The sequence below is a fragment of the Xenopus laevis genome, chromosome 7S (genome assembly GCF_017654675.1).
Source record: "Xenopus laevis strain J_2021 chromosome 7S, Xenopus_laevis_v10.1, whole genome shotgun sequence".
In the NCBI taxonomy this organism is placed as follows: Eukaryota; Metazoa; Chordata; class Amphibia; order Anura; family Pipidae; genus Xenopus; species Xenopus laevis.
In genome coordinates, this window is record NC_054384.1 from 38,475,731 (window position 1) to 38,495,660 (window position 19,930).

The following is a 19,930-nucleotide window of genomic DNA, read 5'->3' on the forward strand; positions in this document are numbered from 1 at the left end:
TCAGAGCTGAACTGACATTTTAAAACTCTTACTAAAATACTAATTATTTCATTAAGAAGTTTTATTACATTAGGCATAACTTTTCGCATTGCGAATAGTTTTTCCGTTAGCGACTTTTATTACATTCCCCCCGTTAGTCTGTTATTGGCATGAATGACAAAGTTATTCAGAAAGAATACTAATACTTTTTTTCATTTTGATTTGAACCTTTTTTACCTATCATTTTCATATGCTGAATTTGAAAAGCAAAGAGGAATACCTCTGCATATCAATAACGTAATACCCTATTATTATTATTTATAAAGCACCAGCATATTCCGCAGAGATGTAAAATACATACAGATTACATATAAAAAAATAACCAGTAACCCTACTCAAAAGAGCTTAAAATCTAAAAAAAATTTAACCTCTCTGAGTTTACTGATTGTTTTACTTGTGAGGTGCTGAGGGCCAAATCCAATGTTTTAATTTGTAAAAGAGATAACTGAAAAAGTCCACCTTAAGAACTCCCCCCTCCCTTCTCCCTCTCCATGTGAGTGACGTCACAGTTGATGCAGGCATCAGATAAATGTGCTTATGGAGCAACTGTAAAACCACAAGAGCACCAGTGGGGATCTGCAGAACAGCTCCCAGGTAGAATCTAATGCTTTGCCATCTGTCAGCTACAACTAACACTACTTCAAAAGCCATAGAACACTTTCCTCTAACTTTTGCATGTTGCTGTTGACCAGACTCTTTCTATTTCTCTTAGCATTCACAGAGAGCCTCGTGTTGTTTGTATTGTGCCTGTGCTTGCTAGGATATTGGTTGTGCCAGCTGGGGCTTACAGTACACCATTTGTTCACTAATCACAGGGGATCAGCTATGTTTTTTGCAAGGCGCTCTGATCAGACTGCACAGAGACTGTTACTGCAGCAAATTCACAACAACTTTTATTTTGTTTGTTTTTGTCCCCCCCCCTTTTTTTTTAACCTTATCTGACTCTGTAAATTTCTGTAAATGATTAATAGTGTCCCTGGTTTTCTATGTTACTCCTTTTCTTGCAACTGTATTTTACATTTCTTTGCTACAAAGAGACAGCAATTGGTTATAGTTGTCTTTTGGTTAATCTGCAGGCCTGCCCATGGATAAACATTCAACACAATCGTGAAAGAGAATAGAATGGTTTGTGGATAAACACATAATGTACTAACAAAGGTTTTGTGAGATGTTAAGTGTGTAAAATCATACTAGGCCAATGAATATAGATATGACAACTTTGAACTAGGACGTCAAATAACTTAAAAATAAAATAAAGAAGCAACTATTACATAAATCATCTGAGTACAGTTTTATGTCCCTTGTATTTGTTAACATCTTGTATAAATGAGTAAGATGTGTTTGGTTGCCTATAAATTAAATTAGAACCATAATCTCTCTGCTAATATACAGTACTTATTTGACAATATAAATGTAAAAAGATGTATCATGTTGTCTTCCCCTGTTAAAAGCCAAGCTTAAATAGGTGACAGTAAAAACAGTGCCATCTGATGTCTGAATCTATGTGATTATATGTAACTGTATAACATGTAAAATTGATTGATGCTATAATGGGTTATGCCACATATCACTAGATTCTGAATCTGGCCCATGATTTAGGACTTTACTAACCTTGGGTTTTATCTTAGTTTCTTGCCTAAGGGTAAGCATTAGCTCTCAGACTAAATGAAAGTGCATTCAGGCCTGTTGTAGTCATAGTTTCATAATCAAATTAAGATTTTTTTAAATGTTCACCTAAATCTTTCATGAATTATTCAGTACTGAGTCAAATTATCAGTTTGATCAGTGGTGGAGAAAGATAGAGACAGAAAATCTTTGCTTCAGTGGCAAAATAATAATAATGAGAGCTGCACTTTTAGTGATTAAGCAAATTGTTAAATATAATATATACACTTTCACAACCACACAATTGCACACACATAAATATATATATTTATATATACATGTGTGTATATAATAATAATAATATCCTCTATCATTTCCTTGTCCCATAGCAGGTCATTTAATGTTTTACTGGCTCCAACTAGTCAGATTCACTCTTGGACTGACAGTCTGAGCAGCTGCTCTGGATACCATGAGAATGCTATATGAAGCATATCTGCCTGTCTGATTCCTTTTCAGTGTGTTTCAGCAATAAATATTTAGCTGTAAGACTGACTGCAGGAACACCTGCCACACACATCTCCCTTACTTGTCCTCTGAGAATGTAGGCTATATCTCATAAACAAAACCATGTGCAACAACTAGCCTGATTATTCTTGTTGTTTTAATCTTTTTACACAAACCCAGAATTTCCTTAAAAACTTTTTATTAAAAAATGATGGCCTACAGATTTCAGAAGGATACACAACTAAAGTCCAATCAAATGTCGAAAAGAGAATATGATACCCAGTGTATGATTAGGACATTCAGAGTGATGTACAATATACTTTAGCCTGAATGTGTTTTTTAAAGGTTCCTTGGCTACATACAAAATCCTGCAAACTGTAAACTACTCTGCTTGTGTTTCTTTGTTCGATCTCATCGTCCATACTGGTTGCGTGTCACATCTTAGCAGTGTAATTCCACCCAGGTACCTGCTGACACCATCCTTTGTTCTCTCTGCCTTTCAGAACACTGTAATTATTAAGCAAAACAATATATTTCATAGTATTGTTTCAAAGAGAAGTAGTGACAATAATGTGTAATGTACATATGCACACTATGAGTGTCTGTGTGGGTTCTGCTAAATGAGCTAGTCATATTTTCAGGTAAATTAATCCGCTAATTAATGCACCAGCATTCACAATGGGCAGTTGACACTCTCTTTTCCCTGCAAGCACCAGAAGCCATTATGGGATAGACTTGTCTCATAAAATATGAAGTGATATTCCTCTCTTATACTCCTTGTGCTATTTTTGTAAAGCTCCTAAAAAAACACCCCCATCCTTCTTTCTTCCTGTTGTCTTTACACTCTAACTTACCTTCTTCTTTTAGTCCTCTACTACATACTTCTCTACCCTGTTGTCTTTAACATTGCTCACCAAATGTATCCCCATGCAGTTTACAACCCTATTGGCATTTGTTGATTATAAATCTACTCAAAACACTTCAGTAAACTGTATTTAAATGAGAGCTTTCAAACAGGTATGGGATACATTGTCTAGAAACCCATTATCAGGGTCATATTGCGCCAGCTGAAAAAAACATGGTGGGCCTTGGCCCTCATGGGCCCTGTCAGTCCAGGCTCACTCCGTGGGTTGGGCCCTGGTGGCTATGAGGAGGGCCCTTGGTGTCCAAGCCCATCTGGAAATCCGTTATCCATAATTATGGATATGGATAATTATGGAATGGCAGTCTCCCATAGACTCCATTTTATCCAAATAATCCAAGCTTTTACAAATGATTTCCTTTTTCTCTGTAATAATAAAACAGTACAGTGTACTTGATTCCAACTAAGGTATAAGTAATCCTTATTGGAAGCAAAACCAGGCCATTTGGCTTATTTAATGTTTACATGATTTTCTAGTAGACTTAAGGTATGAAGATCCAAATTAAAGAAAGATCTATTTCTGGAAAGCCCCAGTTCCCGAGCAGGGTCGGAATGGGCCGGGAAAAAACCCAGTTGACCCGGCTTTTGTGGGCCCTGCCAGCCCAGACCTGCTCCCTGAAAACATGATCTCCAGGTAGCAGCAAAAAAACGTGTATTCATATGCATGCATAATCGCAGGGAAAAAACTCCCCCAGTACGACCCTGGTCCCCAGCATTCTGGATAACAAGACCCATATCTGTATTAATATTAATTAGTCAGTTTCTTGTGCATAAACTAAACCATTTTTCTCTAGGTAAGAGTGGCGATTTACAATATTTTGAAAAAATACTTAAATTTAGGGGAAAACGCTTTAGGGCATTAGGGCATGTTTTAGCCCTGGTGATAAATGACCGTAAGAATGCTGTAGAAAATGTTGCCAATAAGGTAGCAGTCACATATGTGTCATTTGAAAAACACTTGAGTGTGCAAGCTACAGTGAACATTCCTCCCACAATAAGCTTGCGTCATTGGTGAGACACCCAGTCTGTAATCGCTACCATAAGCATAAAGTGTAGACTGACTAGACAACTCACACATAGTTTGTGTAACTCCGATCACATTTAGAATTCCTGTGAGGTCAGAAGGAACATCCCAGGGGTTCAACTGCCAGCAAAATCCCTGCCCAATCCCTGCATTTAATCTCTGCTGGGAAGTCACTCAATGTGTGAAATGACTCTAAACCTAAACCAGAATCTCAGGGATAAAGCATGACAGGACTGATGGGTTTTGACATCAACTTTGTAATGCAAATATGACTATGAGGCAATACACTGCCCTATGCACAAAACATAAATGCAGCATTTCTAGGACTACTTGACTAAAATGACATTTTATTTGCATCCTTGTACCCGCTGCCTTCATAGTTCAGAGTAGTTACACCTCCCTGTTTCACTGTTTAATTGAGAATTTCTAAAATGCCTTTTACTGCTGTAATAACTATCACTATAAAATGGTAGACAAACCTTCTGTTCCCCGTATAGCAACCACTCCACAACATCTGGAGAGTCATAGAACTCCCTCCCCTTGTCTACCATTAAGTCATATTTTAGCACTTGTTTGTGACTCTTTCTAGAAAGCCAAGTTAGGAGCTGTTCTGTTAAGTTTATTATACATGCTATTTTATTTAGCAGATTTGGTGATAAAATAAATGTGGTTGGCATTAAAAATACATGCTTAGGGTGGCAAAGCCATTCAAGATGCACATTCCTCTATGAAAACTGCAGAGACTGTATATATAAAGGGAATGTGTGCCATTATTTATAGAGTTTACAATAAACAGTCAGCTTTATGGAAACTACACATCCAAATAAACATTGAATAAAATCCATCATGCAGTTCTATGCCACCATTATCTGACCTTTGCAGACCTGTCTTTTTTAGATTTGTTGTTCGTTGTTAAATGGCTCTTTTTTCAAATATTATTTCAGTTTTGTTTTTGTTTTTTTTTAATAACCATATATATTGTACAGGTATGGGTCTGCTTCCACTATAGCTAATAAAAAAAAACCTCCTCCCCAGCCACTCTCTTACCTATGGCGAGAAAGGGGGATGCAAGTCGGGCATTATTGGGTGGAGTAGGGCGGGGAGTGGAAGGGGTGGAGCAAGGGTGGGTGGAGGCAGGACTAAGTTGGTGGGAGGATGGGATCGGAGTTCCGGGCCCCTCTGAATATTTTTGCAGGGGGCCCAGCACACTCTAGTTACGCCACTGTCATCATACATAACATGCCAAATGGGAGGGTTCTTGTAACCACCCATTTTGGTGATCTTTAGCTTACTGTTTAAAGACAGACACTGGCAGTTGAAATCAACTGCAATATTTCCATAAACCGTGTGTATTGGTGTATATAACAATGAAGGCTGCACATCCAATTGCAGTTGGGAGAGCCAGGGATAATGAAGGCCTGATGTATTTCCTGAATAATACAGCATTTATCTCTAGCTTTTGCAGACAAAAACGATGAGCTGAGTTCCGACAGGCAAATAATGTTGCCAATCCTGAGTATATCATAAATATCATAAAGCTCCATACTCAGATTCTGCCCAATATCCTGCAGATTCCAATCTGACATTTTGTTAAATGTTTTGATTGACTGTGCTACTTTGCAGGAAGTTAGAGTATCCTTCCTAACAATTAGAGTAGGGGCGCCTGTTTAGCTGCCAGTGTGTGGCCAATGTTCTGCCAGTTCTGCCTTTATGTGCCAAGCATAGGACAGGGCATGTGCTGACATAACTGGGTCTATGGTAAGAGACGGCTGTGGCAAAGAACATTTGAATGCAACAAAAATAAATATATAAGGGCTCGTCATGATAACACATGCGTAATGACACCACAATTGTGTGTGATTAACAAAAACGAATGTCAAATAGCAACTGCATTGGTACATCTTGGTTAATCACTTGAAAATTATTATTATTCTGGAGAAAAAAAATCCGCTATAGACATATTCATGCAGCAATGCAGCTAATAAGCCTTTTTGGTTTGGGACACTCGTCCTGATCCTGACAGTACATATAGACTCCCCATCAAAAAGCTGGAGAGGATTTTTCCTATCCTTTAGCATGCAACAGATGGTATTGGAATTCCTATATGAAGAATTACAACAGCTTTCTGGGAGTAGAGATCCTAGCAACCAGGGGAACTTCAGCAGGAACAGTTGTTAGCAATTGACAGAAGACAATGACTGTAATGTTATGCAAAAATATTTTCTGAAATATAAATGCTATATTTTTTGTTGTTGTCAGTTATACTTTTAGAGCATTTCTTGAAGAATGCTGATGATTCAGACAGCAGTACTGGGCCTGGCTGGGTAATTAGATATACTTACCTCACACACCCCGGGCCGGTGCTCTTATCAGGAGAAAACTGCATTGGTAAGGGGGTTTGTCCAGTGAGCACCACTGGACAAACAGTAGAATGTTAAAGTTCAGCGCAGTAGAATGTTAAAGTTCAGCTTTCGCGCTACTGCGCATGTGCACCCGTGAGAAGAAAGAAAGAGGGAAGCTGATCGCTCCGTGGTGCTTGCTGGAAGAAATCCTAGCATATTTACAACTTGCGGGTGCCTAACTTTTGGCACCCCCAAGTAAATTGAGCCTTTCCTTCTCTTTTAACCAAGTCTGCATTATGGAAAGAATTAGCTTTAGAGTCCCATTTAACCAAATTATTAAAATGTTTTAAAAGGATTAGCTTTTTCTCTGTAATAATAAAACAGTATTGAGGGTTTAGCAATGTTGCTTTTTTTTAATAAGGTCCCAACAGTTAGTAAGTTAAACATAAATACATTAATATTTAGGTCTGGTCTCCCTTCAGGAAGGTACCATACCTGCAAATGCTATTGTTGACACAAACAAATATAGAAAACCAGTTATCTGGAAATCCGTTATCTGGAAACCAATTATCCAGAAAGCTCCAAATTACGGAAAGGTCGTCTCCCATAGACTCCATTATAATCAAATAATCCAAATTTTTTAAAAGGATTTGCTTTTTCTCTGTAATAATAATAAAACAGTACCTTGTGCCAGGGGTTAACTTGAATCCATATGCATGAATCCATATTAGTGGCGAAAAAATTCTATTTAGTTTATTTAATGTTTAAACGAGTTTAGCAGACTTAAGGTATAGAAATCCAAATTAAAGAAAGATCCCTTATACAGAAAAGCCCCAGGTCCCAAGCATTCCAGATAATAGATCCTATAGCTGTAATAAAAATTTTCCAATCTCTCAGTCAATGCATTTTAGAGTTGCCTTTATTCATATGTATTAAAATATATGTAATTATTTGTAATTCTATATGCACACACATATTGGCAGTAATCGAATATTATACTGTAATGCTTTATAATTTCTGAACATTTTAGTGATGCACTGGGAACACACTGTTTATCTTATAAATGAAACTTTTTATTTTGAAATAATTATTTCTATATTAGTTTATGTCGCTGCATTGCAATTTAAACTCCTTATACGTGTCTAATTTGTTGATAAGAAAAAGAGGAATACAAGTATGTTAGAAAGATCCTTTTGACTGGTATGAGGCAATAATAGATCTCTGAGTCACAGAATCCTTTCCTGGGAGGTATTTGGTTACATACCTTTTATGGACCCTGCTCAGCTGGGATATCTGTATCTGCATTATACCTCCCGTCTATTCTTAGTTGGCACTTCAAGCTGTCTGAACAGGCAAGGCTACAATTACCATATATTTGTGTGAACCAAGTCGTTTTCTTGAATCTCCCTCTTTTTTTTATTTGCCAGTTGACCTCTGTGAAACATTTCATTTTCTCTCCTTTTCAGAGAGTGGCTGTGCTAAAAGTCTGTAAAAATGGCTTACAATGTTTCCCTCCCTGGACCTGGACCGTGGGGATTCCGTCTGCAAGGAGGAAAAGACTTTAACATGCCCTTGACCATCTCCAGAGTAAGTGCATTCATAAGTAATGCTAAAATGCTTTAATAAAGCCTGCAGGAACTCCCTGTGTTATTTAAGATTGTGTTTGTGCATCATAAAAATAAAATGTATAACAGATATTAACTATGTTGTTCATAAATCTAACATATAGTAAGTCATAGGATAAATGCCGAAATATTTTTTTCTGCATTTTGTTGCGTGTTACAGTACATTTAATATTAACAACTTAAGTGATGTATCTGATATAAAATCTTTATAGTCAACTTAAGTGATGAAATATTTTTTTCAATAACTATTAGTTCTTAAATAGTTGTCTGTCATAAAAATGAGTTTGTACCATGTTTCTATGTAAAGGCTGAGATATATCATCAATGTTGTGTTTTAAAGGTAGAAAGAATTGTTGCTGGTCATTTCCCGGTCAGGAGGAGGCTTAATATACGGTAGTCATATTATTGAGAAAGCCAGTAGTGCACTGGAAAATGCTTCCCTTAAGCTACTAAACAAAAGCTGAAAATAAATAGCTGTATAAAATTATGAAAATATTTCAATTTAGACCTATGATTTAAAGCCAATGTTTTGATATGAAACCAAGCCCAGAGTGCATACTGTGTATTTCCTTTGGTTGTAAGAAGGGCTAAAGGCTTTGTATATATGATTTGACACCCCATTGTGATTAAGACGGTACTAAAATTGAAGATCTGGATGTATAGAATTCTGTGATAATTAACATGATAGTATGCACATATTTTACAACTTTAATAATACTCAAATCCCAGTAGAAAACTGACATTAGAGATCCAAGAAGAGAGCACAAAAAAGGAAGTCAGTACTATGATATAATTTTTTAGTCATTGTGCATCATACAAATTACATAGTTTTCCACCTGTTGTACAAACATATCTAGAAGATACACATGAATGAGAACCCACTAGACCCTTTATATTCTGGTGCCCCCACATTTTATTTTCACACCAATTCACAACAGCTGAGCAATATTCATGAAACAAGTACTCTAGGGGTGTTTATAGGGTCTGAGAATAGAGTGAGCAAGTCTGCATTGATCATTTTGTCTGCCCCCTCTTAATGGTGGAAATAAATTTGTGAAAGCAGTATCAAATTCCTCAATTAACAATAGTATCATAGTGCTGCTGAACAAGCATGGTAAAACACTTTTAGGGTAGAGCTCCACAATCGTTTTTCGTCGTATCGACGCACGCCGACTAAACACACACGGATGGAGTCGCATGCGTGAAGATTTAATTGGACTGAATGAAAAGTTGGAGGTAACAACTGCATTATATCTGACGCAACACAACTGTCGGATGTGGACGCAGAAAGCAGCGTCTTCATCCGACAGTCGAACCGTGTAGTTAACTCCGACTGTTCATTAAGTCCAATTATATATTCACGCCTGCGACTCCATCCGACATGTAGAGTGCGTTTTGTTGGCGGGCGTCGATCAGACGAAAAATGTTCATGGAGCTCTGCCCTTAGGGGTGTTATATGATTCTGTGCTACAGATGCTGTTTCAGCAAGCTTGTACAACCGTCCTTACTAGAGGCACACTTACTCAGGACTGAATTTGAGAGATGCAACTCAACACCAAGTAGTGGGGCACAGTATATAAATACATTTTTCAAATAAGTATTTTTAATTCACAAACCCCCTGTTACCTGGGAGAATTCCTCCTTGTCATATTAGCAGAGCACAACTTGAAACATCCATTTCCTTCTCAGCAGCTGTTTTTGGTGTGCAACAGAGCAGCCCCATTTGCTTGATTCCCTGCAAGCAAACCTGTCAATATCTCAAACATCACTGGGGAGTCACTGATTATAAACGGAAGCTGGTGCGCACAGTTACTCTTGGCTCTAATACATTTAACTTTCATTGATTTATTTTTGCTTCTATTGATGGTTTGCTCTTTTTAAAAGTATGAAGTATAAATTAGCATTAGCACCAGCTGTTCATATTAAATAGCAGTATAAATGGCAATAACTGCCCCAACAGTATAAATACACATAAGGAATCCCTATCAATATAACTCCTACTCAGGACAAAGTGCAAAATTACACACTTTTAAATGCTATTCACAAGGTTACTTGCAGTTACACAGACAAGCTACACCAAGGTGGTGTTCATCCTGCTTTGAGAAAATGCTTTCAAAATGCATGCATGTTTGAAAGCATGGGGTGCAAGGGAGCCCTGAATTTACCAACTGCCTTGAGAAGGTGTGATTTCCATCGTTTCCTTTTGAACATTGCACCTACACACAACTGACTTGCACTTAATGAAATGCATAATTGCAGTAATGAAATTTCTGGAAGTATGTACATAGGGGTGCCAGAATTTATGCCATTCACACTCACATAGTGTTGAAACTTGTGCACAAGTTATGCTACCTGCTATTTTGCAGGCGCTATTTAGATGGAATTTAGGGAAATAATGCTGCATTGTGGGTAAAAAAAAAAAAACAGCGAATTGCGTGCATTTTAACAAAAATGCATTTTACAAAATATAGGCTGAATGGAAAATTATATTGCTTGTAGTTAGTTCAAATGAGATTAAAGAAAATTGTTAAATATAATCACCTATGTGTAATAAAAGTAACCAGGTTCTGCAACCCACAACAGCCAATCAGATATTTTGTATATGTATCTGTAAATTCTACCTGCTCATTGGCTGCTATGGGTGACAAAATAAACCTTGCACTTTTTATGACATTACCCTCAATATAATTTTGGGTTACCTCCTGAAATCCTAGAAGCATATCCTGCCAGCTTATTCACCTCAATATATAAAAATCAAGGTCCGGATAGCTAAACAAGCAGACTACATACACAAGGGCTTATTTACAAGCAAGTGCAATGTGCACGATGCAAATATGCATTCAGTCCACCACATTTTTTGCCCTCAGTCCAGCTTTATTTTTCACAATATCAGTGTAATGGAAATGCAACAGAAAATAGCGTGCATGAAACTTACATGTGATTTTCCAGTTCACATAGAAATTTACATCCCACTGGTAAATTGTGCACAAGTTGCAATGTTGCTTGGAGTGTGTCAGTGATGATGTAAATTGCATTAGTTCTGGCATGGTGATAGGACTCATTATGTGCAAGTTTAGATACAACATACAGAGGGATCCTTGGAAGCATCAACTACAGTAACGTTACTAAATAGGAAACAAGCCTCACGGGGGGCCAAACTGTGGGGTCTGCTTTTTCTATAACTACTCTTCTCCTGCAAAATTTGAGCATCAGCCACAAACAGGTGTGTGCATTCATTGAAGTGAATTGGGTGGAGGCCCTATTAGGCTGCTGTGTGCTCTATGGCCCTCCAAATTTTTTTTCTGCCAGAGGAACCAAGCACCTGTAGTTATGCCACTGCTGATCTATTCAAGGCAGATGTTACATTGTTAGGGCTTGCTTGCATCCATGAGCTTTGTACTTTCAATAATCAAGCAGCATGGTGGCTATGTGATTTCCATTTTGATATACAGAACTTTGACTTTTTTTGCACATTTTGCAGAACCTTGCAGAAGCAAATCTGGCTTTTAGTGTTCTGTATTAACTAATACAGTTCTAAATCATTTTTTTATTTGGCAGTCAGTACCCGTGCCACTGATTTGGTCAATCTCCACTTGCACATGCAGATGTCATCACCATTTTTATTTCTGAATAGATTGAAATTAAAAATTTACAAAAAAAAGAAAAAATGTATCAATTCACATTCCCGTGTCCCCTGTTTTACATGTAATTTAGTATATAAGCTAAAGCATGTATTTTGCAACACGGGGTCTATTTAGTTACAAAATTCCGATAATAAATTTGATAAGCCACTATACCACATCAAGGTAAACCCCATATTGTGATCTTAACTGTTTATCTCTGGTCAAGTTTTTTCTTTGTTGGCCCCTCCCAATGTAGTAGCATGTCTTGGCATCAGTGTCTCCAGACCAAGGCATCGGCCTAAATGGGCTTGATCCTCCCCCTTGCCAGTAGCATTTTATAAGGGGAGAGGTTGTCAATTCCAAAGCATTGATTAATTGTTTGTTTTTTGTATGTTTGTAACTATCCTGGCCAGATCATTTGCACTTACTTTGTATTTTTATTTGGCCTTGGAATGCTCCCACAACCCCCCTTTTTTGTCAGATTAAAAATTTCCCTCATATCCAGCCCCACATGCTCAAATATTGGGCACTTTTAGTTCAGTTTGGTCTGATATTTTGCCACCCGTATGAGGTTAGCTTTAGAGACTGTGTCAATATACTGTACAACTATTTACCCACCCAAGGGATTTGTAAAGGGATTGTCTGTATAGAGAAACCTTTGGGGAGAACTTCAAAATACTCCAATCAAAATACATAATATCAAAGCATGAATTAGAAACCTTTACAGCTAAAACCTGAACAAATTCTATTTTATAAATCATGGGATTGTGTTAATCTTTTAAGGAATGTACTTTAACAGAAAAAGTTAAATTCCAAACCCCAATTCTGACATATTGCAATTGTGTGGCTACATTTAAAAGGACTTTTAATCTCATATATTTCATTGTTCACGGGCTTAAACCGTGTAGAATACGAGAAGCATGAGAGACTGACTAAATGGAGAGAATTCCTTAAGTGCAGTCATGCAGCAAACATACGCAGGTATTACAAGCGTAGCTCATAGAGAAACATGCAATCAATATGGACTGCTCAGTTTTTCTCTGTAACACAATATTCCCCTTTCTGGCCTTCAATAGATTCAAAGCAGAGTACGGTTAATTTCAGCTCCACAATGATAATTATATAAAGAGAAATGTTAATGATGTTTTCTACTAATATAGCCAGCCTTTGTAAGCTGCTCCTCATACTTTTCCCAGTAAATTTCCCTGCTCTTTGAAGCGTATAATGATGATCTTTTTCAGAATGGTTTTATCATGGCCATGGCTTATTGAAACTAGTGGATGGAAAATGTGTTCTGTTATTTATATATGCATTAGTAATGAGCAGAGAGAGAATGTTTATATATGCATATATATATAGACTTTGGATACACATAGGCCAACAAATTAATAGGAAAGTCAGATGGAGTAATGTATCCAGTACATACAATTACATACAATGAGGGCGAAATCTCTAGTTAGGTTTTATGGATATCTTTCGGTTTAACATGCTATGTATACTGTGCTTCTCCTGCAGACCTTTGCATTTAAATCTCCCTTAATATATAAAATACATAGTTATATATTTAATATTTATGTAAAACAATGAAACACACCTTTAAAAGACCATTATATATTATTGGCCTTAAAATTTGTTGTTTTCAGTCAAGCAGAAGAGAGATTAATGTACATTTAGTTTTGCCTTGTGTTCCTATCTTCTGTTAAGGGATTACTGAGGCCTAGTTATATTAGAAGCTTGCAGCTATCACAAAATTACCTGTGTGTTTACTTTAACACCCATGGCCTACTTGGTACTTAGTTTCAGGCTTACATAATATGTCAGGTTTCCCAGGTTTGGAGGGTGTAAGGCTGCAATCAGTATATCGCGGGCTGCAGGGTGGGGAAATTTCTCTGCAGTTTAAATGGGCGGGTGGCCTGGTGGGGAACCGGGTGTACATCCAGGGGATATTTCAACCAAAAGTGTCAGAAGCATGGCTACAGCATAAAATATTAATGCTAATAAAATGCTAATGTTTCATTAGCGCAAAAAACATAGGGACCCAGATTTCCATTGCTTGTGTCCTTTTCGACAACTTTCTGTTTTAAACAGCAATTTTGATTTTAATTAAATTTCCCCATATGTTTGTACACAGCCTGTACTGACAGATATCAAAGAACTAGACAGACCTAAATATTACCCTGCTCTGTCTCTGAGGGAGAACCAATCAGAAAATAGCAACTACTTATTTTTGCTTGGCTTCCAATGCTGAGGACAGGCAGCTTAGCCGCCAATAACTTGGATTTCAAAGTGGCAATTTCACAGAAAAACCATTGTGAGAGAGACATCGACATTAGGTGATTTTGAATACTTCATGATCTATGATCTATGTTGTTTGATGAGTATTTTTAAATGAGGAAAATTTTGTTAAGATTCAAATTCTTAAAAGATTACAGGACCTGTTATCTGGAATGCTTGGGACCTGCGGTTTCCTAGAGATCTTTTCATAATTTGGATCTTCATGCCTTAAAGGTGGTGGAACACATAGCGATTCTGTGTGGAAAAGTCACCCAGCGACATATCTCCTCTTCTTTGGGTGACTTATCTCCCCGAAATGCCTTCCCGCCGACAAGAATGTGAATCGCCGGCAGGTTAGCATACAGATCAATTTGGTTTCCCAAAGTTTCCTCGTGAGGCAACTTCGGATGACTACGAAGTTTGGGGAGATTAGTCGCCTGAAGAATAGGAGATTTGTCGCAGGGCGACTAATCTCCACTTAATCTTAACATGTGCCACCACCCTAAATCTTCTAGACAATCATCTAAGCATTAAATAAACCAAATAAGATGATTTTGCTTCCAGTAAGGATTAATTATATCTTAGTTTGGATCAAGTACAAGCTACTGTTTTATTATTACATAGAAAAAAGGAAATTGTTTTTAAAAATTTGGATTATTTGATTATATTGGAGTCTACGGGAGTACGGCATTTCCATAATTTGTAGATTTACAAACGATACGATACCTGTGACTGTACTTGTGTCTGATGTTCCATTGTGTGCTTGCCATTTGTTATGAACAAATGCATAAGCAAAGAAAATGCTCTCATACATTGCCTTTTACCCCCCTCTGTCCTTTTGAAGTTCTTCTATCTCCTAATTTTAGATGCACAGGATTAGACTGGGTTCAGGTGATTAGCGACTGAAAGAGGTTCCAGGGTGGTCAGTGCAGTAGGTCACAGTCAATCAAACAGTGACAGGTGAAAAAACATTTGTGTGCTCGCCTTAGAGAGAGTATAGGCAGTATTGTTCCCCATCTAAAAATAAACTAAAGGCAAATGCTTCTGAAGCTTTTTTACAGTTTGTATCTAGCTGTCAAGTTATCGCAGACACAATCTGATAATCCTGCTTTACTGCTGGTTTAGAAAGTGAAATGACAGATACATGGTAAGGTTAAGTTACTCTCCTTTGGTCCCAATGGTGATGTTAACTATCTTAGAAAGGGATGTTACTATCATTATATTTGCTTCTAGTGAAATTAATATCCAGACTCTTCTGCTTGAGTCCATATGCAAATCCTTCCAGAGAAGTGGTGTTTAAAATAACTTCCTTACATCCCTAAAATAGTTAAGGGATGAAATAGAATAGAGTTTTTCAAAACATTATCTGGAATATTCAGTTTATTAAATAAACTGACAAGCATACAGAAAAGATTAATGTAAATCCTTTATGTAATTTAAAGGGAAAGGAAACCTCTTATCTAAAATCTGTTCTATAAGTGGACATGTTGCATTGTTTCAGTCCTTGTTTAAAGCAGAATTAAACTACAGATTTACATGAATATTAGAATGATATAACTGGTGGTAGGGAACAGTACAGCATGGCAGTGGGCAGGTAAATTCTTGAGCAGAAAAACTGGACAAATGATAGAATCTAAAAATATAATACCAAAGTATATCTTCTCTATCACTCTATCTAGTAAGGAAGGTATGAATAGATTGATGGCCTATAATAATCCACTATTTTGTTTTTTTTCACCTGAAAGTGTTATTTTGATTATTTAGAAATGTAAAACTGTGTAAGTGCTGCCTAGGCTATTTCTGTTTTGTTAGGACCAGAACTCTATTCTGCTCTCTGTGATACAATACTGCTAATTGACCTCTAATGGCACGCCAAATCATTAAGCCCCAGGTAATTAGCATTAACACAGTGCAATTTAATAGGGGTTTAATGATTTGGTACACTTAATTTATCCACTTAGGTAGAAATGAATACTAAAACAAAATCAGTCTATCCTATTATTTCTCTATGAGTGGTATGGACTGTTAGTAAATCTACCCCCTAGAATTACTTTCAAGCAGTGATTACATTATCATGGAAACATATGAGATGTTATAAACCCTTACCAAAAATGTATGTTACAGAAGTAAACAAAAACAACAAATGTTGTTTGTAATAATCTAAAATTAGCAATGTGAAAATATAGAAGAAAATAGGGACGCCTGATAGTGAAGGCAGGGCAGCCATCAGGGGGGGACAGGGGGGAGAGTTGTAGGGGGCCCCGAGGGTAAGGGGGGCCCGGCCACGCCACACTTACTTGATAAGCCAAACCCCCCATCTTTCTGAGAGCTGCTGACTTCGGGAAGGCATGGACGTTTAAGGGGCCCTGGCCACCAATTTTCTTATAATGTGGGGGGAGGGGCCTGGCCACCAATTTTGGCCACCAATTTTTTTTCTCATGTGTGGTCCTAGCCACCAATATTTTTTAATGGGGGGGCCCTGACCACCAATATCTTTTTATTTTTTATTAACATGTGGGAACCCTAGCCACCAATATTTTTTTTGTTTTTTTTACTGTGTGGTGGGGAGGGAAGACCTGTAAGTGGGGCTTACGGTGGGTGTAGCCCAGGGGGCCCAGGAAATGTTGTCATATGGGGCCCTGCGATTTCTGATGGCGGTCCTGAGTGAAGGTACACTGGGAATTTAGCAATTTGTCTGACGAAAGGGAGGTTTTGGATGTTTTGTCCCAGCCTCCCAAACTGTTAATCACACATGCTCCAAAGTGTGATGGACTAGGCAGCAACAGGAAATTACTTTTTGACATGCAGAAAGTATTTGTACGGTATAATGATCATTTAGGGCAATTTCAAAAGCAGCAATTTCCCTGGGGCGACAAAGCATCTGTACAAATACCTTGTAATCCAGAAGTATGGGGATTGCTAAATGTAAAACATTTTACATTCAACAATTTGGTTAAATCACAGGAAAATGTGGTCCAAGGCATTTTCCTGTGAAAAAGCAAGATTGCAAACATTGACAAAGCATTACATCTGACATTGCCCTTAAAGGAACAGTTCAGTGTGAAAATAAAAACCGTGTAAATAGATAGGCTGTGCAAAATAAAAAATGTTTCTAATATAGTTGGTTAGCCAAAAATGTAATATATAAAGGCTGGAGTGAACAGATGTCTAATAAAACAGCCAGAATCCAACTTCCTGCTTTTCAGCTCTATAACTCTGAGTTAGTCAGCGACTTGAAGGGGGGCCTCATGGTACATTTCTGTTCAGTGAGTTTGCAATTGATCCTCAGCATTCAGCTCAGATTCAAAAGCAACAGATATGATCCATGTGGCCCCCCTCAAGTCTCTGATTGGTCACTGCCTGGTAACCAGGGTAACCAGTCAGTGTAAACCAAGAGAGCTGAAAAGCAGGAAGTAGTGTCTGACTGACTTGTTATACATAAAATCACTCCAGCCTTTATACATTACATTTTTGGCTAACTAACTATATTAGAATCATTTTTTATTTTGCACAGCCTATTTATTTACCCAGTTTTTATTTTTACACTGAACAATTCCTTTAAAAGGTACATACAATGGTGAATTAAAGTTTGTGAATTGTTCCAGTCCTAAAACTGTAATAGGAGAATCCAGTTAAACAAACATGTCAAGAATATAATTCTTGTTCATTTATTTATTAGGGAAAATGATCCAAAGTTACATACAGTATTTGTGTGTGGCAAACGTATGCTGTAACTAGTGTGTCCCCCTTGGGCCGCAATAACTCCTACTAAATGTTTCTGGAAACTGTTGATCAGTCCTGCACATTGGCTTGGAGGGATTTTTCCTTATAGAGTAGCTTCAGCTGAGGAATGTTGGTGGGCTTTGTTGAACTGCCAGCTTCAGGTGCTTTCACAACATTTATAAAGTATTTAGGCCAAGACTCGAATATTTCAAAACATTAAAGTTTTTCTGCTTTGCCTGTTCTTTGGCAGATCAACTTGTGTGTGTGGTGCTGTTGTCTTGCTGTATGAACCACTTTCTCTTGAGCTTCAATTTACAAACAGATACCATGACATTTTCCTGCAGAATTTGCTGATACAATTCTGAATTCATATGAATATTTAGAAATAGTTTTGGAACCTTTTCCAGCCTGGTGAGCATCATCATCAGAATGTTTTCCTGAAGTCCTCAAAAATCTTCTTTGTTTGAGCTATGACACACTTCCACAAACCTGTGTTGTTAAGATCAGACTCGGATAGTAAAGAGTGTTCACAAACTTTCAAGCACCACTGTAAATGCTGTACCTTGTAAATTCTACAGGATGGGGAGCTTCTGTGTCTTTTAACAAGTGTCATTACATTTTTATTACTCTGTGTATGTACTGTATCTTTTATACTGTGTATATTTATTTATATTATATTTCAGTTTGTGTTTGGGCTATTACTGTGTTATAAAAATGTATGCTGGGTAGAACTATATAAATGAACACATACATATATTTGCAACTGTTTCTACCCTATAAGATTGGGTATGGTAAGATAGATATGGTTTATAAGGTATAAGGTTGCTATATACATGCTAGAACTAACCTTCTTTTATTGCTTGGTACAGCTTGGTACAGACAATGGGCAAACATAAGGGGTATTGGTCTTTATTTATCCACATATAACTGGTCATACCCAAATAACTTCACATCCATCCTTAAGTTCAGACCATGCCCGATCCATTGGATCATGCCTCCAAACCGACAAGAAGGCATTGGAAAGAGCTACAGGTCTGGTGTATGAACATAGGGGCTAAATAGAAAAAGTGCATTAGCTTATAACAACCAAACATAATCTCTGTTTGCATTTGTATTTTTAACTGGTACAATTGGGAAACTGTAATTCTGTTATTTAGTTAATTATGTTTGTAATTGAGCCCTACAATATTAAAACATGAAAAGGAATAGGTAATTTATTCTTATAACATATAAGATACATCAAATAATGTATATACATACATACAATGTCTATATGCATATAAATGCAATGGTATCCAATCTACATATATTTTGGTTTTTCTCTCCTAAGTAGGGATGTAGCGAACTGCCGATTTGGTGTTCGCGAACGCCGTTCGCGAACACCGGCAAAAAATGCGAACGTTCGCGAACAGTTCGCAAACTTCGAACACCGCTAAAATCGTTCGATTCGAACGATCGAAGGATTTTAATCGTTCGATCGAAGGATTTTCATTCGAATCGAACGATCGAAGCCATTCGATTGAATGCTTTTCATTCGATCGAATGCTTACAATCGTTCGAACGAATGGAAAACGTTCGATTTTAAGCGGTCGAAGGAATTCGAATGGTTGAATGGTCGAACGATCGAACGCGAACTCAAAATGCGAACGTTCCCAAACGTTCGCGAACATTCGGCGGACGCGAACGGTCGAAGTTCGCGCGAACTAGTTAGCGGGCGAACAGTTCGCTACATCCCTACTCCTAAGGTGCACTTGAAAGGGGGCACAAATTTAGCATGGAGTGTAGTTTCTTTTAAACTCCAGTTACTCACTGCAGTTAAATGATACTGATAATGTACTTCTAGTTATATGTCAAAGAACTGGAAGAACCCCCATCTGTCATTCAAGCTGATAAACAGAACGAACCATACTCTGTTATGTGAGACTTGGCATCATAAGCATAAATGAAGTGGAACCAGCAAGGCTTGACATTCCTGGATCCATATCAAATAAGAAAGTTCAATTCAATCCGAACATTCACTTTTAAAATACACACAATATGTTTGAATGCAGTTTGAATATGTTCTCAGCAATAAAGTGCTATTAAACACCCTTAAGGAAGGAGGCTACGTAAACCTAGAGCAAATCTAAAGAGCATTATGGATATCATTGCTTTCTTCACCTCTGTGATGATCTAGAATAAATAAGTGCATCATGTTAAGAAACTAAATTTGCCTGTGCCTTCTGCTTTCTTTCAGGCATCATTGCCTG

The 19,930-nt window shown here is 37.4% G+C and overlaps 1 protein-coding gene across 18 annotated transcripts in view; it reads left to right on the forward strand.

Annotated features, from left to right (window-relative positions):
• The first annotated feature begins 543 nt into the window (after window positions 1-543).
• ldb3.S (LIM domain binding 3 S homeolog) overlaps window positions 544-19,930 on the forward strand; it is a 111,280-nt gene continuing 91,893 nt past the window's right edge. For 16 of the 18 annotated variants that reach the window (XM_041570355.1, XM_041570360.1, XM_041570361.1 and 13 more), the window contains exons 1-2: window positions 7,719-7,788; window positions 7,903-8,023. In XM_041570355.1, the coding sequence (XP_041426289.1) occupies window positions 7,931-8,023 (93 nt within the window). In that variant the 5' untranslated portion in view covers window positions 7,719-7,788; window positions 7,903-7,930. Of the gene's footprint in view, window positions 634-7,718; window positions 7,789-7,902; window positions 8,024-19,930 lie in introns of those variants that run through there. The other 2 variants (XM_041570356.1, NM_001086768.1) reach the window with 2 other exon arrangements.